The sequence below is a fragment of the Melospiza melodia genome, chromosome 20 (assembly GCF_035770615.1).
Source record: "Melospiza melodia melodia isolate bMelMel2 chromosome 20, bMelMel2.pri, whole genome shotgun sequence".
Taxonomy (NCBI): domain Eukaryota; kingdom Metazoa; phylum Chordata; class Aves; order Passeriformes; family Passerellidae; genus Melospiza; species Melospiza melodia.
The window spans coordinates 7,259,098-7,280,717 of record NC_086213.1 but is presented as its reverse complement, the minus strand read 5'-3'; the positions used below and the strand labels follow the sequence as shown (position 1 = coordinate 7,280,717).

The 21,620-nt window shown below is 45.9% G+C and overlaps 1 protein-coding gene across 3 annotated transcripts in view; it reads right to left on the bottom strand.

Annotated features, from left to right (window-relative positions):
* The window catches only part of TOP3B (DNA topoisomerase III beta), an 82,481-nt gene that overhangs the window by 10,041 nt on the left and 50,820 nt on the right, over positions 1–21,620 (bottom strand). Inside the window, exons 1-2 of one of the 3 annotated variants that reach the window (XM_063173495.1) lie at positions 6,010–6,032; positions 189–320 (exon numbers count right to left, since the gene is read on the bottom strand). In XM_063173495.1, coding sequence (XP_063029565.1) covers positions 189–315 — 127 coding nt within the window. In that variant the 5' untranslated portion in view covers positions 316–320; positions 6,010–6,032. Of the gene's footprint in view, positions 1–188; positions 321–998; positions 1,147–6,009; positions 6,033–21,620 lie in introns of those variants that run through there. The other 2 variants (XM_063173493.1, XM_063173494.1) reach the window with 2 other exon arrangements.

Here is a 21,620-nt window from a genome sequence, read left to right as displayed (position 1 = left end):
CTCTGAAGAAATATTTATAAAAACAACAGCTGTATTTTGCAAAACACTTGGCTTCCAAAATTTCTATGGAAAATTTTCTACACTATCATATATTGCTTTACTGTACGCCAAGGAACCTCTCAGCTTTTTCTGAAGGACCTGGCAGCTCTACAAGCCATATTAGCTAAAACATCTGAGCAGGCAAATACCTATGAAATCCAAAGTCATGACGTGACCACACACCGATGTCATCTTGAAGTGGGCACTCTGTCCTATGAAGGACCCGGTGTACTCGTGCACAGAGCAGGCACTGTTGAGTCCCTTGCGAGAGGACATGTTCCCTGTGGAAACAGCATCATAAATATCAATGAGCTAAAAAACCCCAGCTAGTGAAACAAATTGTTTTGTGTGAAGTTACATCCCACTTCTCTTAGATCTTACAGCTAGGGTCTTCCTGATCACAAAACTCTATTCATTGATCAAACTTTTATTTAATTAAGTATCAATTCAGGGCTTTCCTAAAGTATATTTCCTCTTCAAATTAAACTATCAATTTATCTCCACCAGGCTATGATGCCTTACAAAAATACAGCCAGTTTTCTAGATCACACACTTACAATCAATTTATTTTATTTTCCAGATTTATGAAACTTTTACTTCAAAAATCTCAGAACAGCAACTTGCTACTTGACTGGCACTTTCCAGACACCGCTCTAAGGCACTCTAGAGCTACACAAAATATTGAAACTAGATTCCTTTACTCTTGGATTAAACAGGGATCCATAAAACCAATCTGAACGTGATGGGACATCCCGTTCTTTAATGAACCTGTCCGAAGCCACCGGACAGGAGGCTCCGGCCCCAAGACAACCAAGCCGCTGCCCAGGTTGTTTCTCCCCCTCACAGCACTGACAGCAGCCCCGGCAGCTCGCACACATCCCCGAGCGCCGGCCGTGCCGGGAGAGCTCCCGGTGCCGCCGGCTCAGCACCGGGCACCGGCACCCGCCCGCCTCCCCTACCTCTGGAGAGGATCTTGGCGATGGACTGCGCCAGGGACGGCTTCTCCGCCACCATGAGCACGGTCCTCATCTTCGGCCGCTGCGGCGCGGAGCCGCGGGGACGGCCCGGTAGAGCTGGGGCGCGGCGGCTCCCGCGCCTGAGGGGACGGAGCGCAGCTCAGCCCGCCCGCTCCGGGGCACGGCGGCACCCGCAGCCCCGGCCGAGGGGCACGGCCGCACCCGCTTCCACCCGAGGGCCGAGCACACAGCGCCAACGCCGAGGAGCCGCCGCCCGCCCCGCTCCGCCGGCTCGGCCGCGCTCCGCGCCTCAGCGGGCGGCCATGGCCGCGTCACTGCCGGGTCACGGCGCCGGAAGGCGCGGGCGGCTCCGCAGGGCTGCGGCGGCGCGGGCGGGCGCGGGACACACAGACATATACGCACAGGCACATGTGCGGACACACGGACACACACACAGACATACACACATAGACACATGTGCGGACACACGGACACACAGACGGACATGTACACACAGGCACATGTGCGGACACACGGACACACACACAGAGACATATACGTACGCACACACGTGGACACACACATTTGCACGCATACACCCCCACACACATATACACGCTCATACAGACACACGTATACACACACACATATATATCTTTGTATATATACATATACGCAGGCACTCATACTTTCTTACATTCAGACCCCTCCCGGGGCGGGCGCCCGCTCGCTCCGGCGCCCCCTGGCGGCGCAGGGCGGCGCGACCCCCCGTGCTCCCGGGGGCCGGGCCGGACCGGGCCCGGGGCTGGGCACGGCCGCAGCTCGGGTCACTGACGGTGCCTGACACAAGGACATGGGCACAACGACATGGGCACAAGGACATCGCCACCCCTTCCTTCCGAAGTCCATGTGCAAAGCTGTGCCGCGGGAAGCGCTGGTACCGTGCCGTACGGTGCACAGATGCCACCCTCCTTCATCCACACAGATGCACAGAACGTGTATCATCAAACTCCTCTAAGAGAACGCGCACACAAATTGTATCTGCTCTGTTCCAGCGACACGGACCGCTGTGCCTGTGCCCAGTCTGTCACTTAGGTTCCAGTTTCTGTAGACCTGACACACTACAAGGAGTGTCGGACACTGACAGCATCTCCTTCAATGCAAATAAATTCACCTTAGGAGTCTTAAGAGCACCTGGTTCCCTTGCACCCCAATGAGATAATGGAAACAATATTGAATGATTCTTGAAAAGGTGCGTTTTTTACACATTAAATTTTAGTTGAACGTTGATGTCTCTCTTAGGCAGAAATACAAAGAAGATAAAAGACGGTGGGAAGAGAAGGTTCAGACCAGGCAGAACACACACTTCCCTCATCCCACCTTTCCCCAGGCAGAAGGCAAGGGCTGCCCCAGGGGATTTTGCCCCTAGGAGCTGCAGCTCCTTCCCCCCTGAGTCGTGGAGGGGCTCTTTGCCCTGTCTGTGGCTTCCTGGGGATGCTGGGCCCTGTTAAGGACATTTGGTCAGTGGGCTCAAGCTATTTCCAACCTTTCCCACAGCTTTCAATTCTTCCACACATCCTGAAATCTGTCAAGGGAAGAGCTAAAGAGGGAAGCCCCAAGTTGATGGATTTTATAAGCACTTTGTGGAAGAGCTCATCTCTCTATTCTTACCCCTGTGGCTGTGCATCGATCGTTGCCAATGTTTATAGCACTTTTCCCAGAGCTGCTCAGTACCATACAAACCCAAAGAGAAGAGATTGGGAAGCAGCCAGGATCAAGATGTATATCAACCTCATGCTGTCTGAAATAAAAAGGAACTAATTCACCTTCCATTTGATTAGTAGACAATTAATAGACATTGAAGTTGTTAGCGAAAGGAAAAATCAAAACAAACCCAGGTCTTTTAATTCTTTGGCAATACTAAAGTTAGAGCATATTAAAAAAAAATGTGTTCTGCTGTTTCAATGCCTGATTCCCTTTGACATCTGGGGAACATCTGGAACAATCAGGATGCAAGTTAAAACCAAGTCTTCAGATATGTCAGATACATATTTTTTAATTTCCTCTGGTAAAAGCCCTCTACAAAATCCAACCTTCCTTTTTTCTTTGAATGCTCAACGAAACATGAAATTTCAACTTGCGTTCACCCGGGAAAGCACGGTCGGGGCTCTCCCCCACGTGGCCGAGGGACTCCGGGCTCTCGGGAGTCGCCGCGCTCCCCTGGGCTGGCGCAGACACGCGTGGCTGCTCCCTGCGGCCGCACGGAGCTCCCCGGCATGAAGGGATCCCGCGACCGGACACCCACGAGCCCCGCGGGGCCACCGGGACACACAGCGGCTTGAAGCGCTTTGAAAATTGTCCGGAAAGCCTCACCCCATTCCGAGCCCTCCGGCACGGAGCGCGCCAGTCCCGGCGGCGCGGGAGGGACCGGGACAGACCGGGAGCGGGACCGGGAGCGGGCCGGGCCGGCCGCTGGGGGGCGCTGCCGCCGCAGGAGCCGCCCAAGGGCCCCGGGGCGCGGCCGCGCTCGGCGGGGACGGGCGGGGACCCGCGCTGCCATCGCTGCCACCGCTGTCACACACTTCACTGCTGCCACCCATCCCACCGCTGTCACACACCCCACCGCTGCCACTGCTGCCACCTCTGCCACCCATCCCACTGCTGCCACCCATCCCACCGCTGTCACACACCCCACTGCTGCCACCTCTGTCATCCATCCCACCGCTGCCACTGCTGCCACCTCTGCCACCCCCATCCCACCGCTATCACCCCTCACTCCGTTCCCCCGGCTCAGCCCCGGTGCTCTCGCTCCGCTCCGAGCCGCAGCGTTTCCCCGGGGATGGGCTCCCGCCCGCTGCGCCAGCCCGGGGAGCCCCGCGCAGCCTCGCTCACTCCTCGCAGAGGCTCTGCGCTACTGCCAGCCCAGGCTTGGCCGCCCTGTCCTCAGAAGTGCTTCTCACCATACTGAAAAGGCTCCAAAAAGACATCCCCAGCCCCATGGCAAGCACCCTCATTTCCACAGGAGAAACTCCAGGGAGAAGAGTCCGTGTTTGCCAGCACTGCAGCTGCTCACAGGGCTGGGGCAGGCTTCATCCAGGACCACTGACACCCCACCCTTACTTCATCCAGCTCTGGCTGGTGTTCCTTCACTTTTCCTTTGAAGACCTGATGTCTCTCCAGCTGTACCAACAGGGCAGAACAATGAAACCCCCAAATAAGCAGACTCTCCTGTGGTTTTCTCAAAGAAAATGAAGAAAGTTTCTAGGTTTAAATAATTAGCATTTTGGTTTACATAAACATGGTAAGTGTTTCAAATCAAGAAACCACCATTCTGGTTAAGCACTTTGCACACTGTGGGCACTTCAGCCTCACCAGTCCTGCTGCCTTTTTGACTCCCAAGTTTTTCAACATGAATTTTCCCCCAGGTTATTCCAGTGCACTGTTATTTAAGCAGTCAAACCCCTCACCCTGACTGAGATATTCATGTTTCATTTGTCCATCAGAAGACCTGAAGGATTAAAGCCCTGGTCCTCCTTGTTCTGCATTGACTCACTGATTTGCTTCAGTAACTTGCCTTGCTTCCTCCTCTCACTTCAGGACTCAAGTAGTAACATCCCTCTTCAGGGATGCTGTTCTGATCTATGCTTAGAGCTCACTTTAAGAGCAAGATAGAAAAAGCTGCAGAAATATCATACTCTCTATTGTAGTGAGCATGATCGTTCCTGTTTCATCTCCCTGGGCTCATTCTTGACCTTGGAGTAACTTTTCCCTGTTTGTTTCCAAACACACTTGAAAAGATTGTCATGAAATTAATAAGTATTGACAGGAGGGTCAGACAGGCAAAGCCACATCTGGATGGATACCACAAACATTAGAAATTATTAAAATGCAGGTCAGATTATTAAAATAGCTTTTTTTCTTTAAAAAAAACCAAAAAAACTAAATAAGAACTATGAGGCCACAAAAATGTGCCTGAAATCTTGACTACAAATCTGGGCTCCAGATACTTCAGTGCTGGGGAGAAGGAGACGAAGTTCCTACATACAAAGCAACACCAGCATGTGAAGTGTTGTTTCATGCTGGAGTGAAAGTTATGCTTGTGCCCTTATAAAAACTTTTTTCTTTAAAACAGCTTTGTATAATAGGAGGGACAGAAAAGGTGAATGCTGGTGAAACAGGATATTGCTGGGACAGGCACACACGTGGCACACAACACATCATTGGATCTTGACTGTTGACAGTTGTCCTGTCAGAGCCCCAGCCCTGCTCTGGCAGAACAGACTCTCATGTGCCCTGGCCCTGCTGTGCCTGCACTGGATATTGACCATATTTGCAGTTTCAAAGTTCTTGTTCAAGTGATAGAAAAATCTAGATAACAAAATAGCATGCCATTAACAACCTCACTGCCAAAAAATAATACCTAGATGTGAGCAAATACATAATTTGTAATTCATAACCATACAGAGAGGTTTAGACATCACAATGTTTACTGTCTATCTCACTATTCATGTCTCTGATTTCTAAATATCTAAATTGTGTAAATTAGAGTTGAGGTAAATTCTTGCCTGTCACTTTGCAGAAATAACTTCATTTTGAACAGCAGTTTTTATTGTGTTTGGAATTTGGAATTTCTTCTTTGAATTGCATTGAATCTCTGTGCTAAGGGCCAGCTGAATCCAGCTGGAGCCAGCCAAAATCTCATCTTTGCCTGAGTTTCACATCTCACTCATCACATATTTTCATATGTTCTTTCCTTCTTGTTGCAACCACATTTTCTTATGGCTTTTCTCTACCCCACATTTTTGAAGTTAAAATGATCGAAACAAGTGCACTGCTCTTTCTTTGGAAGGACCACCCATCTACCCTCAGGTCTAGGAGCTTGCTGAGGTTGAAGTAGCTGTGAAAAAAATTAAGGACCAGCTTTAAAAAAAACCAACCCAACAAACCCTAAGACCTCTCAATACAAGAAACCTCTCAGAATGCAGTTCACAATTACAATGCAGTTAAATTATACCTGCATGAGAAGTTTATATGGCCTCTTCCTTCTGCTGGCTGACTTTGCCATCCAGCCTAATCCCAAGATTTGTGAGTTGTGGGGTTGCTGCTTCCCTGCTTGTGGCCCTGGCCCTTGAGCTGTGAGTTGGTTTTGCATTATACATTCTGAGCTGACACCCACGCTCGTGCTGAAGTCCAAATTTGCCTTGCATCTGTGCTGTTTGGAGGTTGCTTTGGGCCTGGATCCATGCCACAGCTCCCTCAGCACCAGCTCCAAGCACACACACAGTCCAGGGAAAAGAACCCCTCTTGTCAACCCACCCAGTTGCTTGTGATAAACCTCTTACTTCACTCCTACAGGAAACAGCTCTGCCCTTGCTCTGTAAATAGGAAGTAAAACCAAAAAGCACCTGGGTAGAACTGGTAGAGAAGAAGGGGTTTGACATTAGGTGTTGGAAACAAATTGTCCTGCTTTGCAGCTCTAGCCAGCACGTTGGGGTGTGTGTTGCTACAAACTGGCTTCAAAATCCTCCCAGATAAAGCCTGCAGAGCTCAACACCTTCCTCCTGAGGTGTTACCTGCGATCTACACTGAAAAAGAGCCCCAAATATTGCCTCCTCCTGTAAGGCTCATGCCAGTGCCTGCCCAGCCCTGACCTGCCTGCACATTTCTGCCCAGTCCCAAGGCACCTCCATCCTTCCTGGGTCTTTTTTCCTCACTTCACAACAACTCTGAACTGCAGCACAGTGAAGCAGCTAAACAGGGAGATCTCTCAAGCCTAAACTGCTGTGAGTTTGATTAACAGAACTGCTGCATTGTGGCTCTGGCTTGCAGCAATGTTGGCACTTTTTGAAACACGTCCTATCCATGTTTTACTGCAACAATGAAAATCTCTTTACCTGTTTTTTTTTCTACAGATGAGGCTACCTAACTCCACCTGGATACTAAAGGCTGTACAACCTCCATTCAGACTGTCTTCAATGAGTTTGTTAGCCCATAAATAACATCAATCAGCAGTTGTTTTTGAGGTAGGGAAGTAACTTGACAGATTCTTTCAAAGGAGAATTAGATTCCTGATTATCTGTGACCTTGCGTGTTTCAGAATCATTACAGCCATTACAGGACATCACTTGTCTTTACTTTGACTGTTCCTGCTTCCTTTGCATTCTCCAACATTTTTCCTATTGATTTTCAAAGAAACTGATGGGGTCACGCTGTGGCCCTCAGCAGACACGAATGTTTAGTGCCTCCAGCAGCTCATAATCAGCACGTGGAATGAAAAGCCATCTATCGCAGGAGCAGCTCAACTCTGCATCCCTGCCTGGGAGACTGAGGCAGAAACAACGTCCATGGAGGGGCCTTGCCAGTTAGGGCAATTGCCTGGAAAATGGGCTAACACCCAGGGGAACTGCTGGGATAATTCAGCCTTCCTGGGACTCTCCTGATTGTGCTGCAGTTAAAGCAATGCCCTGCGAAAGCGACGCTCAGGCACACAGCCCATATTTTCACAGATTTCCCAATTGCCTGCCACAGGCACTTGGCAGGAGTAAGAGCCGGAGCTCTTGCAACAAAACCTGAACAGAGCAGAGAGCTCAGTGCAGTGACAGGGTGGTGTGACTGCTCCTGAGTATTTTGAACCCACTGTCATGTTTGCAGTGTGGTAGCTCTGGAGGTGTTTAATGCACAGCCTGCTGCCACCGTGGTATCACCCAGAGCCCAGGGCAGGGAGCAGGATGAGCCAGTGCAACGTGGGTTTTACACATTTACTGACTCTGAACTCCACCTGAAATCACAGAGCAGCCAGCTGTCATGAACACTTCCATGGGAGGTGCCTGAGGTAATTTTTCCATAGTTTTCAGAGTAACCCAACATCTCTGCAGAATTGTCTGGAAAATGCTGTGTGTGACATGCTCATTTTTAAGCCTCCATGGGTGCTGTGGTGGAAGGGGTTAACTGGGCGAGAGGCACGGGAATTCTGGAGACTTTTTCAGATACCTGGGGTACCTTGGGCTCCGAAATGTTGACCTCTGACTCTCTAAGTTTATCAGCACATTCACTAATCAGGGGTGTTTAATGGAACAGCCACATGGATTCCTGACATTCTTGAGACGCTATGACCCTGTCAGTTGTATGAAGACTGAAAGTCTCTTGCTTTTGAACTCACTAGAGTTTGCACTGTCTTAGAAGCCTTTGATAAATACTTGCTGGATTTCTTACCTAGCTGCTCTAATCTGCCCAAGGTCATCATTCCAGAAAAAAAAAAGGTTTCATTTTGTGGGCATTCATCACTTAAATTGATCGAATTAATGCTTTCTCTAATTCCAGAATGGTAAAGAGCGCTGTGTGTCATGTTTTAAAAAAACCCAGCAGATAAAAGGTTTATTTTCCTGTTATATGTGAGGGGGTTTGTGTTCACTGTCAGTCTCTAAAGACCAGCAAAAAACAAATGTAAAATGTTTTTCCATGAAAAAACCCTAATATTACTGAAACAGATCTCCCTCAAGTACCCACAGGTTTTATCAACAGTGTCCATGTGCATGTTTTTCCTTCACAGTTCACACCAGAGAGTTTAAGCACAAAGACCTGGATTCAGTTACAATCAGAGACCCAGGCCTGGAGATGTGATCCAAGCCTTGTCCAGAATTTAAAAAGACCCAAATTCAAATGGGTTGAATTCACCATGAATGAGATATCCAAGTCACTTTCAAAAATTAAGCTGGAATTTAGCTGTCACTTTGAACATATTTAAAATTTTCCCTCAAGTCCAGGATTCAAACATAATAGCAAAGGCCAAGTAAAATGGTTTGAATTTTGAGCAATATTCTTTTTTTTTTAATTTCTTGTGGATAAGCTCCATACAGGGCAAACCTTGCTGGGCCAGATAAGACTAGATAACTCATCAGTGTAAAAAAGCCTTGTAATCAGGGTGCTGGCAACAGGCAAAGAAAAGAGGCTGGAAATATCAAGAGTTAACAGGTGACTTGATATGGATAGCAGTCTCTGCTATGAGGCTTTTAAAAGCAAACAGTTCACATAATTTATAAATGGTTTCATAGGAAGACTCACATTTATCCAAGAGGCCATGCCTCAGCATAGCAGACCTCCCAGGAGACTTTTCAGATGATTCTTCCTTTATCAACCTCATTTTATTACTCCTAGTTCTATTCTTCTTCTGTTTCTCATCATATCTCTTGATATTTTTAAACTCATCACCTACTGGCAGTTTGTCATTAGGGTACATTGTTCAGCTGAGCTACACACCCTTATTTTGAAATGGGCAACAGCAAGAGCCTGACCCTTCCCAGGGCAGGGGAAAAGCACATGAAAAGAACTGAGGAGGTCAGATCCTGAGCACGGTGGGAGCTGAGGTGCTGCAGTTAAGGCAGCATTGAGTAAAAGCCTCTGACTTGCAGGCTGCCAGAACAGTCACCCGTGGTTCCACAGACACCATCCTCTGCCTGTTGGCCTTTCCCTGATGTTGTGAGGAGCTGGGGAATGGGGACACACAGTGAACAGGTTTAGATCCCCTGAACCTGACCCAGTACCCAGGCAGACTCCAGTTCACCCGTGGCGCAGCACAGCTACCTCGTGTCTCCTGGTGAGCCTCCTTACGTGGGCTCAAAATCTTGGAAGAATTTTGTAGCAGTCTTGTTCTCATTACCTCTCCTGACCCAGCAAATGGGGGGCAGGATGGGAATGATCTTTGTATCTAGGTCAGATCCTAATATTTTTTTCCTTTACTGAAGAATCACTCCCTCCTTTTTCCTCTAGTTTAGATTTGCCTTTCAACTCTGGTTGAGTCCTTGTCTGTCATTCTCTCCTGCCCTCTTCAGCCCAGGGCAGAATCATTTGTACTAACAGGATGGCACTTTTCTTCATTTTCTGTCTCACACATTTCTTTTTCACCCCATCTATCATATCCCCACATTTCACTGATGCAACACAATGAGATGTTTAAAACCACTGAAACTGTGCAAACAATTTTTTTTTTCTTCCTGGAGGAAAGAAAGCAACTGGGGACCCACTGATGTAAAACTCACTTTTGCCAGTGGGACTCACTTACCTGTCTCCAGTCTCGTGTCCCTCTGGTCAGTGGAGCAGGTATAACCACTCTATTTCTGTCCAGCAGCAGCTTCACCCAGTACAGAAATCTAGTGCTGGGCACAACTCTGCTGCCTGACTCCTCACCCTGCTCTGGACTGGATTGCTGTGAACACAGCATTCACAGCTGTCCTTCCAAGTGACCTGGTCCTGTCCTTGCCCACAGCTTCCCGGGCTCTTACCCCATATATTATGTATAAACTCATGGGAAAACCTCCTCTTTGGAGCCTTGGTTTTCCCTTGGGTAAGTGTCAGTCCAATGCACTAACTATAGCTGATAAAACCCTGGCACACACCACACAAAGCTTTGAGCAAAGTAAAATAAAGTCACAGATTTAACGAGTATCAAAATAAAGCTAAAAGAAAAAGTATGACAGTACAGGAAATTGCAGAGCAATGGCAACTACAGGAGGAAAGCAGGAGAATATCACAAAGGCCCTGAAAGTCTGCAGAGGCCAGACAGACACATGGCTCTTCCTGACCCCTCTCTCCTGACAGAAGGGGGAAAGCTCTCCTCCTCCGCTCTGCAGGGGCCCAGCCTGCTGTTAGCCACCCGTTTTGAACTACTACAAATACATTAATTTAGTCAGCTAGAGAGAAATAAAGCTTTTGAGAGAAGCAGCAAATAAATCACAGAAGCCCCATGTATAAAAACCAGGCAGCATGACGTGACACCTCCACACAGGGCAGCTGTGACCTGTGTTAATCTGCCCAGGCTCTGGCACTTGAAAAACACCAGTGAGAAAACTTTAGAGACAACAAACTCATACAAGAACTGCTGCTACAAACATCCTCCTCTCTCTATCCCTCCTCAGGAAGGGGCTGGCAGGGCAACCCCAAGGCTTTTCTTCTCCTGCCGTGCTTGTGGACTCTGATGAACAACAAGCAGTCAAGCCAGGCTGTGGGCACACAGCCCTTCCCAGCTGCTGGTGTCTCAGCTGAGAGCTAGGTTTCCTGGTTTGCCCTCATTTCTCATCTCCGCAGCCTCCTCCTGACTTTTAGAGATTATTGCTGTATAAGAGCTGAGCATCTTGTGTGGCATTCAAGAGGAGATGAGTTAGTTTCAAGCAGCAGAGCTTTGCTGAGCTGACCTGGCTCTTCTAAATCAGACTGCGCCATAAAGGGAGCAATCAACTCCAGCAAAGGAAAGGACAGCAAGCAGATTAGAGCTGGGGAAGGCTGGAAGAGGAATCAGACAGGGGATGAATCTACAGACACAACAGCTCAGAGAGTCCTGGCTGCCAGACCTACACTCTTCAATCAACAGAGACAAGTAGGTCCCATATTTTGACCAGGTACTTATTTGCTATTGCAGTTTCTTTGGTGTGTGTGTACAGGGAGGTGACAGTGCCAAGCAGCAGGCAGGAGAGATGGTCAGCTTGGACCTCATCCCACCACTTAAGAAATGTGTGGCAGACTGGGAAACCTGCGGGGAAGCCAGGGAGTGCCCCATCTCATCCCTCTCTCATCTTGTCCTCCAAGAGTGGGTTCTGCTCTTCTGGCTGCATGCTGAACCCTCAGTAATACTGAAGAAGTTCTGAGGTTTATTCTTTCACATTTGTCCTTTCCTTCCTTGCTCATTTTAGGGAAGGAGCAAGAAAGTAAACTCTAGGCAGTGTGTGAAACCTGCCAGTCCCTAAGAGGCTGAATATCTTTCCACTCACATGACTGTTACTGATTTGAAACTCTTGGGCAAATTGCTCATTTCTGACAAAGCCAGTGACATGTTAATATACCTCTGCTAAGGCTGCAGGGTACTTTGCCTACTGGTGAAATTTTGTTCAAGCTTAAATGAACAATTTAGCTGAAGTGAACAATTGGTCTCATGCTTCACCTGCAGAAGTGCTCTGAGCTCTGAGTCTCCCCTTTTGCTGTGGCTCGCTCCCCACCTGTGTTCCTTGTGTCTGCTGCTCTGTTAAACTGGAGCAGTGAGAGACTTTGAAGTAGACAAAGTGATAGCTGGGAACTTCAGTCACTGCCCAACAGTTGGCACTGGTGGAAAGCACCACGATCTCAGTGGCTCCCAGCAGAGAGGAAGCTCAGCCAGAGGATGGATGCCTGGGTCCAGCTGTGCACTTGAAGGCAGAGGCTGCTTGCATAGCTCCTCTGCTCCAGCACCTGCAGAGCTCTCCCTCTTTTGCTCCTTGGACAAGAAGTTATTTTTGGCTGTGTTTTGCTATATTAAATATTAGCTCTAGGCTTTCCCCTATGTACTGTGTAATCCTGTTCTGTGTGGGCTTTATATATTGTTCTTTTGACATTATCACTATTGCATATTAATAAATTAAACTTTCAATTCCTGTTACTCTCTTGGGCCAATGTATATTGCTAGGGGGTGAAAAGAAGGGATTAAACTGGCTTACAGTGTTCTGCTCTTGTACCATGTTACAGCAGACACATAAGAAGGATCAAGGAGCTTTCTTGGCTCAGAATTGTTATATTAATAGCAGAATTGTGGGGTCATAATTTTTATTGCACTCTTTTAATAAGCTATTGATGCAGACACATTTTACACCTATGGGAAAATATAATTATGCTGGCACTGTAACACTGGATATTCTTAGCAGAATATCACAAGAAATTAAGAGAAGAATGAGTCTTCAGTTATGTTGAATGAAGTTTTAACAAGCCTAGTGGGGAGTGAAGGCTCAAGATAGAGAAAGAGGAGTAAAACCAGCCTGAATGTCTCTAAGTTTGGGCTTTAAGTTACTAATAAGCAGAGCCATTGAGGAGCTGGTGACAAACTGACCTCTCCTGAACTCCTCAATAGGAACATACACAGGTGCACCATGTGATGCTGCACAGTCAACAAGCCCCAAAAATAAAAATGCACTGAGAAAAGCCCCCTGTAGGGTCTTATGCTGGGGCTTGAAGCTGTAACACTGTGTTGCATCTCTACCTTATAAAATGCAGCGTTGTGTGGTGGAAAGGTGAGGCAGAAAATGAAACAATGCCAGATGCAAGAGCCCTATCAGCCAGTTCAAAAATAAGGGAAAAGTTGAAGCTGACTAAAAGATTGTCCTTGAGGTGGGGTTTGATGAGGTAAAAGATATTAGATACTCTATGAGAGTTCAAATAAAAAGCAGAATTACAGGGTTGAAAGCCACAAATGAGGAGAGGCAGAAAGCTCTGAGGTGGGCAACTACTCTCTGTTAACTCCCACACACCAGAGGAGCCAGTGCTCATCCAGATGTTCTGCAAGCACAGCCTCTGTGCAGCCACCTCCACCTCCTCAATTGAAAAAAAGAACAAACAAAACAATGGAGCTGAAGCCACATCCCAGAAATCCCACACCCTGTTTGGCTGTAGCAGGGTGTCTGCTGGAAAAGGTGACTTGTTTTAAACATATTTGATAGTTCCTACAGCCGTTCTTACTCCAGTTTGGTTTATGCTCAAGTAACAAACCCCACAAAAGCCCTGCATCTGTGCTTCAAATATATTCTGTCCGTGGTTTAAAGACACTCCCCTCAAAAGATCAGATTTCATCAGATCATCATCATACAATGGCTAAAATATGTACAGTGTCATAAGTAGACAAATACAACTTATTTTTACTGTGACTGTTGTTATTTTATATCCTGTAGCACTACAGATATGACAAACTCTTTACAACCCTTACAGGAAGTCAGTTCCTTGCTCTGAAAACCTCTCCAAGATTAACTCTTGGGCTTAATTCTTATTTTGTGGTTTAGCACTTGCCACCACACAACAGATGAGATACAGCTTTGATCTACAGACAGCTTCACATTTATGTCCCAACCAGTGACTCCTGGGTTATGATTCCTACTTGAAGTCCTGTCAAATGTATCTTAATTTGTTAACAGTTTTGCTCCACTAGGCTGCCTCTGCTAAAAGGCTATAAAAAGTAACAGTCCATTTGTGAGTTTACTGCTATTAGCTACAAGTGTTAATTCATGTGCAAAACCCCATACACGGCATACCTGCAGTCAGTAACAGAGGGGAGGGGTTACACACTGGGGGAGAAAATCACTCCTGTTGTAGATTTGGTGCATATTCATCTGCAAACAGCCACCCCTCCTGCCTCAAGAAAGGAGTGATAACTTCTTGGTTTTAATCACACACTGCCAGTTCTAATTGTTTTCCAAACAACATCAAGGGGAGGGTAATTAGACCCTTCAGCTTCTCCATCATAACAGTGTGACTATTCCAGAAAGTAAAACAAATCTTCACCCATTCCAAAAGCTAAAATAAAGCAAGTGATGGAAAGGAGGACTTCTGATTTCTGTTCAAGGTAACACCCACATGTTAATGTTAATTAAAAAAGTAAGAACAGGGGTGTCCCCAGTGAGCACTTGCCAGGGGATGCAGAGACAAAGCTGTTACATTTGGAAAAGCTCAGCCTCAAGCTGCACCTGCTTTCACACCCTTGCAAGGGAAGATGAACTCATTGCCACCTTTCACTGCCCTGCTTGCCAGTGCTTTTCCTTTGCCCAGGACACACAGAGAGGACAATGGAGCCTGGCAGGTGCTGGGCAATAAACTTTTCTGCAGAAGTGCCCGTTGCTCCCCCAAGCACTGACACTGCAGCCAGTGCTCTCCTGCCTCAGCACTGCCTGGAGCACTGGGCAGAGCCCAGGCAGGGCCACCACAGCACCTCTGCAGCAGCAGCAGCTCTCCCTGCAATACCCCCAGCATGGCGACATCACCAAGCACTACTTCTTTCAAGTTAAGCCCCTAAATTAATGTGAAATACTAGGGATAATTTTTCTTTTGGTCACAAGAACAAAGCCCTTCAGAAGTTAAATCCAACAAGGATACCAATTGAGCTCAGTGTTCCCTATCCTGTAGGGCAAAGAGCTATAATTTCCTAAGATGGCTCCTAGTTCTCTGCCTTTTCAGGAGCTCACAGAATGAGCAAAGCCTGACAACTCAGTGTCCCATTGCTTCAGCAAAATAATTGCTCACACGCATTGCAAAACTGCATCAGGGAAAAGCCCCAAGCCAGCAGAGTGCTGTGTGTGCACCCAGCCTGACTGGTGTCTGTAAGCTGTGCTTCTTGAGGAGCATTTTCTGCCTTTCTGGGCACCCCTACATCAGCACTGTAACACCAAGACATTTTGCCTAACCTTACATAGGAAAAATAAATGTGACTGTGAAGATAAGATAGAATAGGAAAACAAAAGAACTTATCATTGTTAAAACAAGACTCAAGTGAGACCACATGGAATGAGACAACAGGGAAGCTGAACAAAGGAAAATATTAGAAAAATGCAGGTTGTATTTGGTGGAACAAGATCTTGAAAATCTGAGGATGTTTGCAAAGCAGTGCTAGTTCCTGTGGATACCAAGTACTAAAAACCTGACAGAATTTGTTATCCTAGGTTAAAAAAAAAAAAAAAAAGTAACAATAGCTTTAATTATTTGATTTTAAAAAAGTAGCAGCTCCCTGGACAAAGGTCTCCAGAAGAAGAGAAAAACAGATTGTGACTATGGGTGCCAAGAAAATATTTAAAAAACAATATACACACAAGAATCTCACACAACATCGCACAGAGCAGAATGCTCACAGGGAGTGTTGCTTTGACTTCTATATTGTATAGAAGCAGGAGACACTGAACCCCCTTTTATCCTATATCTGGAGAATTGTTTATAAGCCTTAGGGAATTTATTCTCATCTCACCCTATGAAAAGGAGAAAACCAGGACCAATTCTATGCCACAAGGGTTTTAGTGGCATGTAGACACTTATTTTCTGTGCACTCAAGCCTTTTCTATGGTCATATGCATATAAATATTACAGTGCCTTCTCCATGTTAAATCTGCCCTGAGACTGTCCTGAAAATACTTTGTTCAGTGCTTAGACCCTGAAAAACATTTGCTATGTCCAAACTTCCTGCTCATTCTTAAATTAAATTTAAGAGGGTAACATTTAATGATGTTTTCCTTGAATTCAATCTTGTTTGCATTACGTCACACAAAAATGCATTGCAGAAAGATTCTTCATAATGCCATTATGCTATTAGTGATAGTGGGAGAAATTGTGATATTTAAGTATCAACAGAAATGCCTTCATTGGCTTTCAGAAGAGATGGGGAAGGAAAGAGAAAAAGGGACAATCAGCTGATATGTCAAACATCCATATACAAATGATGATTCAGAGAAGGGTAATGATGGTACTGAGGCTAATGAGACACTACAGATAATACAAGAGACACAAAATCGAGTTCACTTTAGAATCTGAGTATATTATAGAGCTAAGCAAGAGGAAGGAAGAAAACAAATCATTGCTTGGATAAGTGGAGAGGAGGGGGAAAATGCCCGCAGATGATTCAATGCCCCTGAGTCATTGCAGTTCCAACTATTCATTCCCTACCTGGGGAAGTTTGAAGAACACTTTTAAAAATGTTTTAAGTCTGCCCTATACTTTCGTGACTGAAAAGGCAAAACCAGGACAAGAGATAAACTTCTAGATCTGCCATTTGCAGCCAGGGAAAACACAAAGGGAGTCTTGACTGTAGCTGATGGAGATGGCTGTGCCTGCTGCATTAGGTTTGCCCTCACATCTGCCAATCTTGCTCTGGTGATCAAAATTTTTTAATATATAAAAAAAAGGTTTGCATGTACTGGTCTTTTAATAAGAGAAGATATTTGCTTTTAAGCTTACATCTCTTTCATCACCCTGCTTTCCCCAGGAAGGAGCTTTTGAAGCTTTTACACTTTCTATGTACTACCCCATAGCCAAACCTGTGACAGCAAGCACCCAGCACTCAGACAGCTGAGGGGTTTGAAAACACCTATCCAGATTCACATCTGAATACTGGACATGAAAACGAGCCTGGCTCAGGGTGCAGTCAGCTCCCTGTATCTCATGGAACAGCCCAGTGAAAATCTGACCTTTCTGATTGCCTGTCTGTGTCCTGGGCTTCCCTGAAATCTTGGTAGTGAGTGCTGACAGTTAGAAACTCTTTCCATGCTTTTCCTTCCATATTTCATGAAGCAAAGAAACCATTTTGCAACTTCTGTACAAAGCATCTGATGCTGTTTGGTTACATTGAATACCTGCACTGGGTTTAGGTATTTCCAGGAAAACGATTTGAAACCTTCTGTAACTGGAACTGAACCATCCTGTATCAAGTTAAAGAGAAATTCACGAATATATAGTAGCCTTGTGTAGACAATGCATTATATTAGCCTGTGTGTCTTGTCATAATATATTCCAAGTGATGTGTGATGATGGCAAATCTGTTATCCATTAAAAAGGTGCTGAAGACCAGCCTGTCGGAAGACATTTTTTCCCCCAATTTTACTCCTCATTAGTTTTTGAAGCCTGGAAGTTATAGAACAAAGTTCATGTTAAAGGCTACCACTAATATTATCATGCTGCTTTAATGCTGGAGCAATCAAATACGTGGAAACTATATTCCCAATTCCTAGCACCACATTTTTATTCTAAACATTAGAAAAGCACACACATCCTGGAGAGAAAAATGTTTGCAGCTGACTGATATTTATCCAAAAAGTGTGATTTCCTCAAAAGCAGCTTGGTGCAGCTTCCTGCCTGCATGGCTCTCACTGCTGGGGCTCTGGTTCAAGACTTGCACACTCTGCAAGTGGACACTAAGGGGTGTAAATTCATCAACTTCTGCTGAACTTTAGATTCACACACTGCCGTAAAGTGAGCTCAGAATAAGACTGCACACTTCATAGAGAAGTGCAATTCTATTTTCATGTGCTTAGAAGGGTTGTAAGGTTTTTTTTTGTTTGGGATTTGGGGTTTTTTTTGTTTTTTGGGGGTTTTTGTGTGTGTGGGTTGTTGGGGTTTTTAAAATAAAAATGCAAGGAAGCAGAATTCAGTTTCTTCTCTAAAAAATTAACAGATCTTACTCTCTTTTTTACTTTGTTTTTCCTTTTTTTTAAAGGAGGAGGAAGAATTTTTTTATATTTAGATATCAGCCATATTCCTCTGACTTAACTGAGTAAGGTTCCTCCTGTTCCAACCTTCACATACCAAATTTTTAGAGCTTTCTCTTTACATCAGCTAGCAAGACATTTTGGCCATCTACCTAGTAGTTCCTCTGGGGGTTCAAGATCCATAGCAAAAGATTTTGCACATCCATCATTTGGAAAAAAATGCCTCCATGCTTAAGTTTTCCAATCATCTTCACACATTGCTTCTATGCCTTAACATATGTGATGAAAAGTTTATAATATACTTTCATGGGATCTTTTTGGAGAGATAGTTCAGTGCTATAGATCAGAATTTGTGATGATTTAGAACTATTTTCTAAATCGAATGAAGACTGACAAAGAAATTAGTGTATCTCATATAATCTTATTCTGAATGATGGTATTAGGAAGTGTCAGACTGGAGATTAGCAGAAGCAGAAACTTGTGGAATTCAGAGTTCATTCAGAGCAAAGCTACAGTCCCTGCCTGCACTGAGGGCAGGATGGAGAAAACAAATACCTGATAGAGAAGGTCTCTGCCAAGGACTTGGGCACTACATTTCTTACGGTATACACACAATTTACAGGCTTTTCTAGGTGCAGATAACATTTCTCCCAAAAACCTGTATTCCAGAACGTCTGTTTTTAAGCACTCAATAGTCAGCACTATTCAGAGTTCTCCCCACCTGAGACACTCACCAGGACTGGTGCCCCTGAGCACAGCTACAACAGTAGGAGTGAGCAGTGTCAGGGTAACAGAGAAGTGACTCTTGGACCTTTCTCTGCTCCCATGAGAAAAGCAAGCCTTGGAAGAGACCCTCAGAAAGCTTTCCTTGTAAGACACACCTATCCTTCTTTCCTGAACAGCAGCTATTCTAAAATATCTCATTTTAAGGACAGCCCTGGAGAGCACATGGCAGCCTTCCAGTACCAACATGCTTTACTAAAGGTAAAAGAGCTTTATCAAGTAGTTGGGCTTTTCTGATGCATTAAATGATTGCTTGCAAATCCCTCCCTATTTTCATTGAGGTTTTTAAAGGGATGTCTTTAAAAGAGGGAAATACAACAGTAGAAGATCTCTCTGTGGTAGGGCTCCCAGAAAGAAGATTTTACACTTCTATTCCAGTAGTCACCTTCAGCCCTGCTCTTGCCTAGAAAGTGCTGGAGACCTTCGCTCGCCTCTCTGAGCACAAGGAAGTTCCAGCACTGTTTTAAAGGGTGGGAGCTGACAGCAGGCACCACCTCCAGATAGGACTGTTTATGCTGAGGGGGGATAAATGGATGGAGATCTCCATTAATTGTAAGCAGTGGAGCAGAGCTGGAAGTGTTTCCTTGCACAGAGATAGCAGTGCAGGAGCACAGGGGGAGCTGGGCTCTGGCTGCAGTCGGCTCCTTGCAAGGAAGGTTCCTGCTATTAATACCACAGCTATCACAGCAGATAAGGCTGGAAAAGGCAGCAGCTTGCAGGAGGGATTAGGTTAGAGCAAGCTGAGGAGTATTCTGGATCACAGGGTGGGGTAAAGTCCGCAGGGTGTTCTCTGTGCAGCGGGACCGTCCTGCTGTGGGTGCTGCAGTGACACCAACAGCCTGCCCTGCCCTGGGTGCTAAACAGCAAGAGCCAGACCTGGGCTGCCTCAAAACACAGCTACAAGATAAAGGTCAGGAAATGGGGGGAAAAAACCCTGTCAGTTGATGACAGTATGCTGGGACAGACCCTGATCCCTCCATGAAAGGCAGATGAGCTCCCCTGAGCAGTGGTGGTGACTGGGACCAGTTCCACCCATCCTGGCAGCGCTCATGGTGGCAGAGGGGTGTTGTTTGTCTCAACCAAGGTTTGAACCCTTGGGAGAAGTGCAGCTCTTCTCTTCATGCACCAGTCTCTCCTGATCTACTTTCAGTTCCTTCCTGCAAAGCTGCCCTGTGCAGCAGGCAAATCAGGGATGGAGAACTTCCTCCCCTGCTTGAGCCCTTTGGAAATGGCTAATTTACTACAACATAGGGAGAGAAAGGAGGAAGGATAGTGAAACACAGCCCAGCCTGGGGCTCGGGGCCATCTCAGGTTCAGGAGGAAAGGGAAGGACAAAGAGCTCAGAGACCCCCCAGTCTGGCTTTTCGCAGGACTTCAACATATCAAATTGAAACGGGCCTCTTTTTGCCCCTGGCTGTTCCTATAGTTTAAATGCTTTAACCTTTAAAGGTAGCATTCAGGAACCATGGTACTTAAGTGTTAAAGCTAACTTGGAGGGTATTTTTGCAGAGGGGAAGGAGTTTTACAAGGGCTTTTACCTATCAGACTGGCATTTCATTTCAGCACAGGTCATGTGCAGTGCTGGCTCCCTATATAACCTGCCCATGGTCCCTCATCTCACCAATTTCCCCAGTCTTGTCCTGAGGAGATCAACAGATTAAGACAAGAGAAGATTTCAGGTTTCTTTCCCAGTGGTGCTGAGTGCCTGCTGCTCCTCATAGTCCTGTTAGAAGGGTGCTCAGCACTGCTGCAGGAGGCAGCAATTCATCTCTGTCTGTGCTTCTCTTTGCCCTGGTCTGAAATATTATTTGAGACACTGGACAAGAAATTAAGAAAAGCCTTTCCCCATCAAAAACCATCAGGATTCTCCTCAATTTTGTTGATCCCAGTATCTCTAGCCACACACCCTGCTCATTCTCAGAGCAGGTCCTGCACAGCCTTTCTTCCTCTTAAACTTTCTTGTTGTTCTGCTAGTAAGAAAGCCCACATCAGATGTGTCACTCCCTCTTTGCTCATGTAGTTGCTCATCCAGTCCTCTAATTCCCATTTTTGATCTCCCTGTACTTCTCTCTCATTTCATCTCTGCTGTTATTTTCTGTTTCCTTTGTTTGCTCCTATATGTACAGACCTCAGAAAAGGCTCTCTTGACATAATCAGCCTTCTGCCTCTTCCTTCCTGTTGTTCTCTAAACTTTGCTATTTTTCTACATTGAATTGCTTTTCCATTCCCCTCTTGTGGCTTGAAATGTCTCCTTTCCACAACCACTATCAGAGGTAGCAGTGGCCTTGTTACAGCCAAGCTAAATGGAGACCTCTTTCTTCTTACACTTGAAAATCACATCCTCCCTGGACACAGCTCTGTGTTCCTTTCTTCCAGACCTCCTCAGCTACTCATTTCCCTGTCTGATGCTCAGGCTTCTGTAATTTATATTCTGTCCTGCCAGTATCCTGGGAGTATCCATGGAATTCTGTCCATTTGCTAAACTCTATTATGCATTTTTTTTCTGCATATTTTACCCACCAACATCTATCTCTGTAGGTAACACTGCAACCATCCAGCAGCAAGGAAGGAGCTTGTTTTCTGGACAATTCCCCCATTAGAGTCTGTTTGCTGAGCCCATTACGAGGGCATTTTCTGGTAAGGACACCTCTACATTAAAAACAACAATCAAGGAGTTTGTTTTATGCTCTGATTGTTATTACAGTTCTTAGGTTTGAGGTTTGCAAGCCACAACCTGCATTCCTTAAATAACATGGACACAGAGAATTTCAGCAGCAATCTCCTCAGACAGGGTAGTCACCAGAAAATATCCTGCCTTGCATGTGAGGGCAGGCTGGGGAGGTGAACATCACATATTTTGTGATATGTGACATTA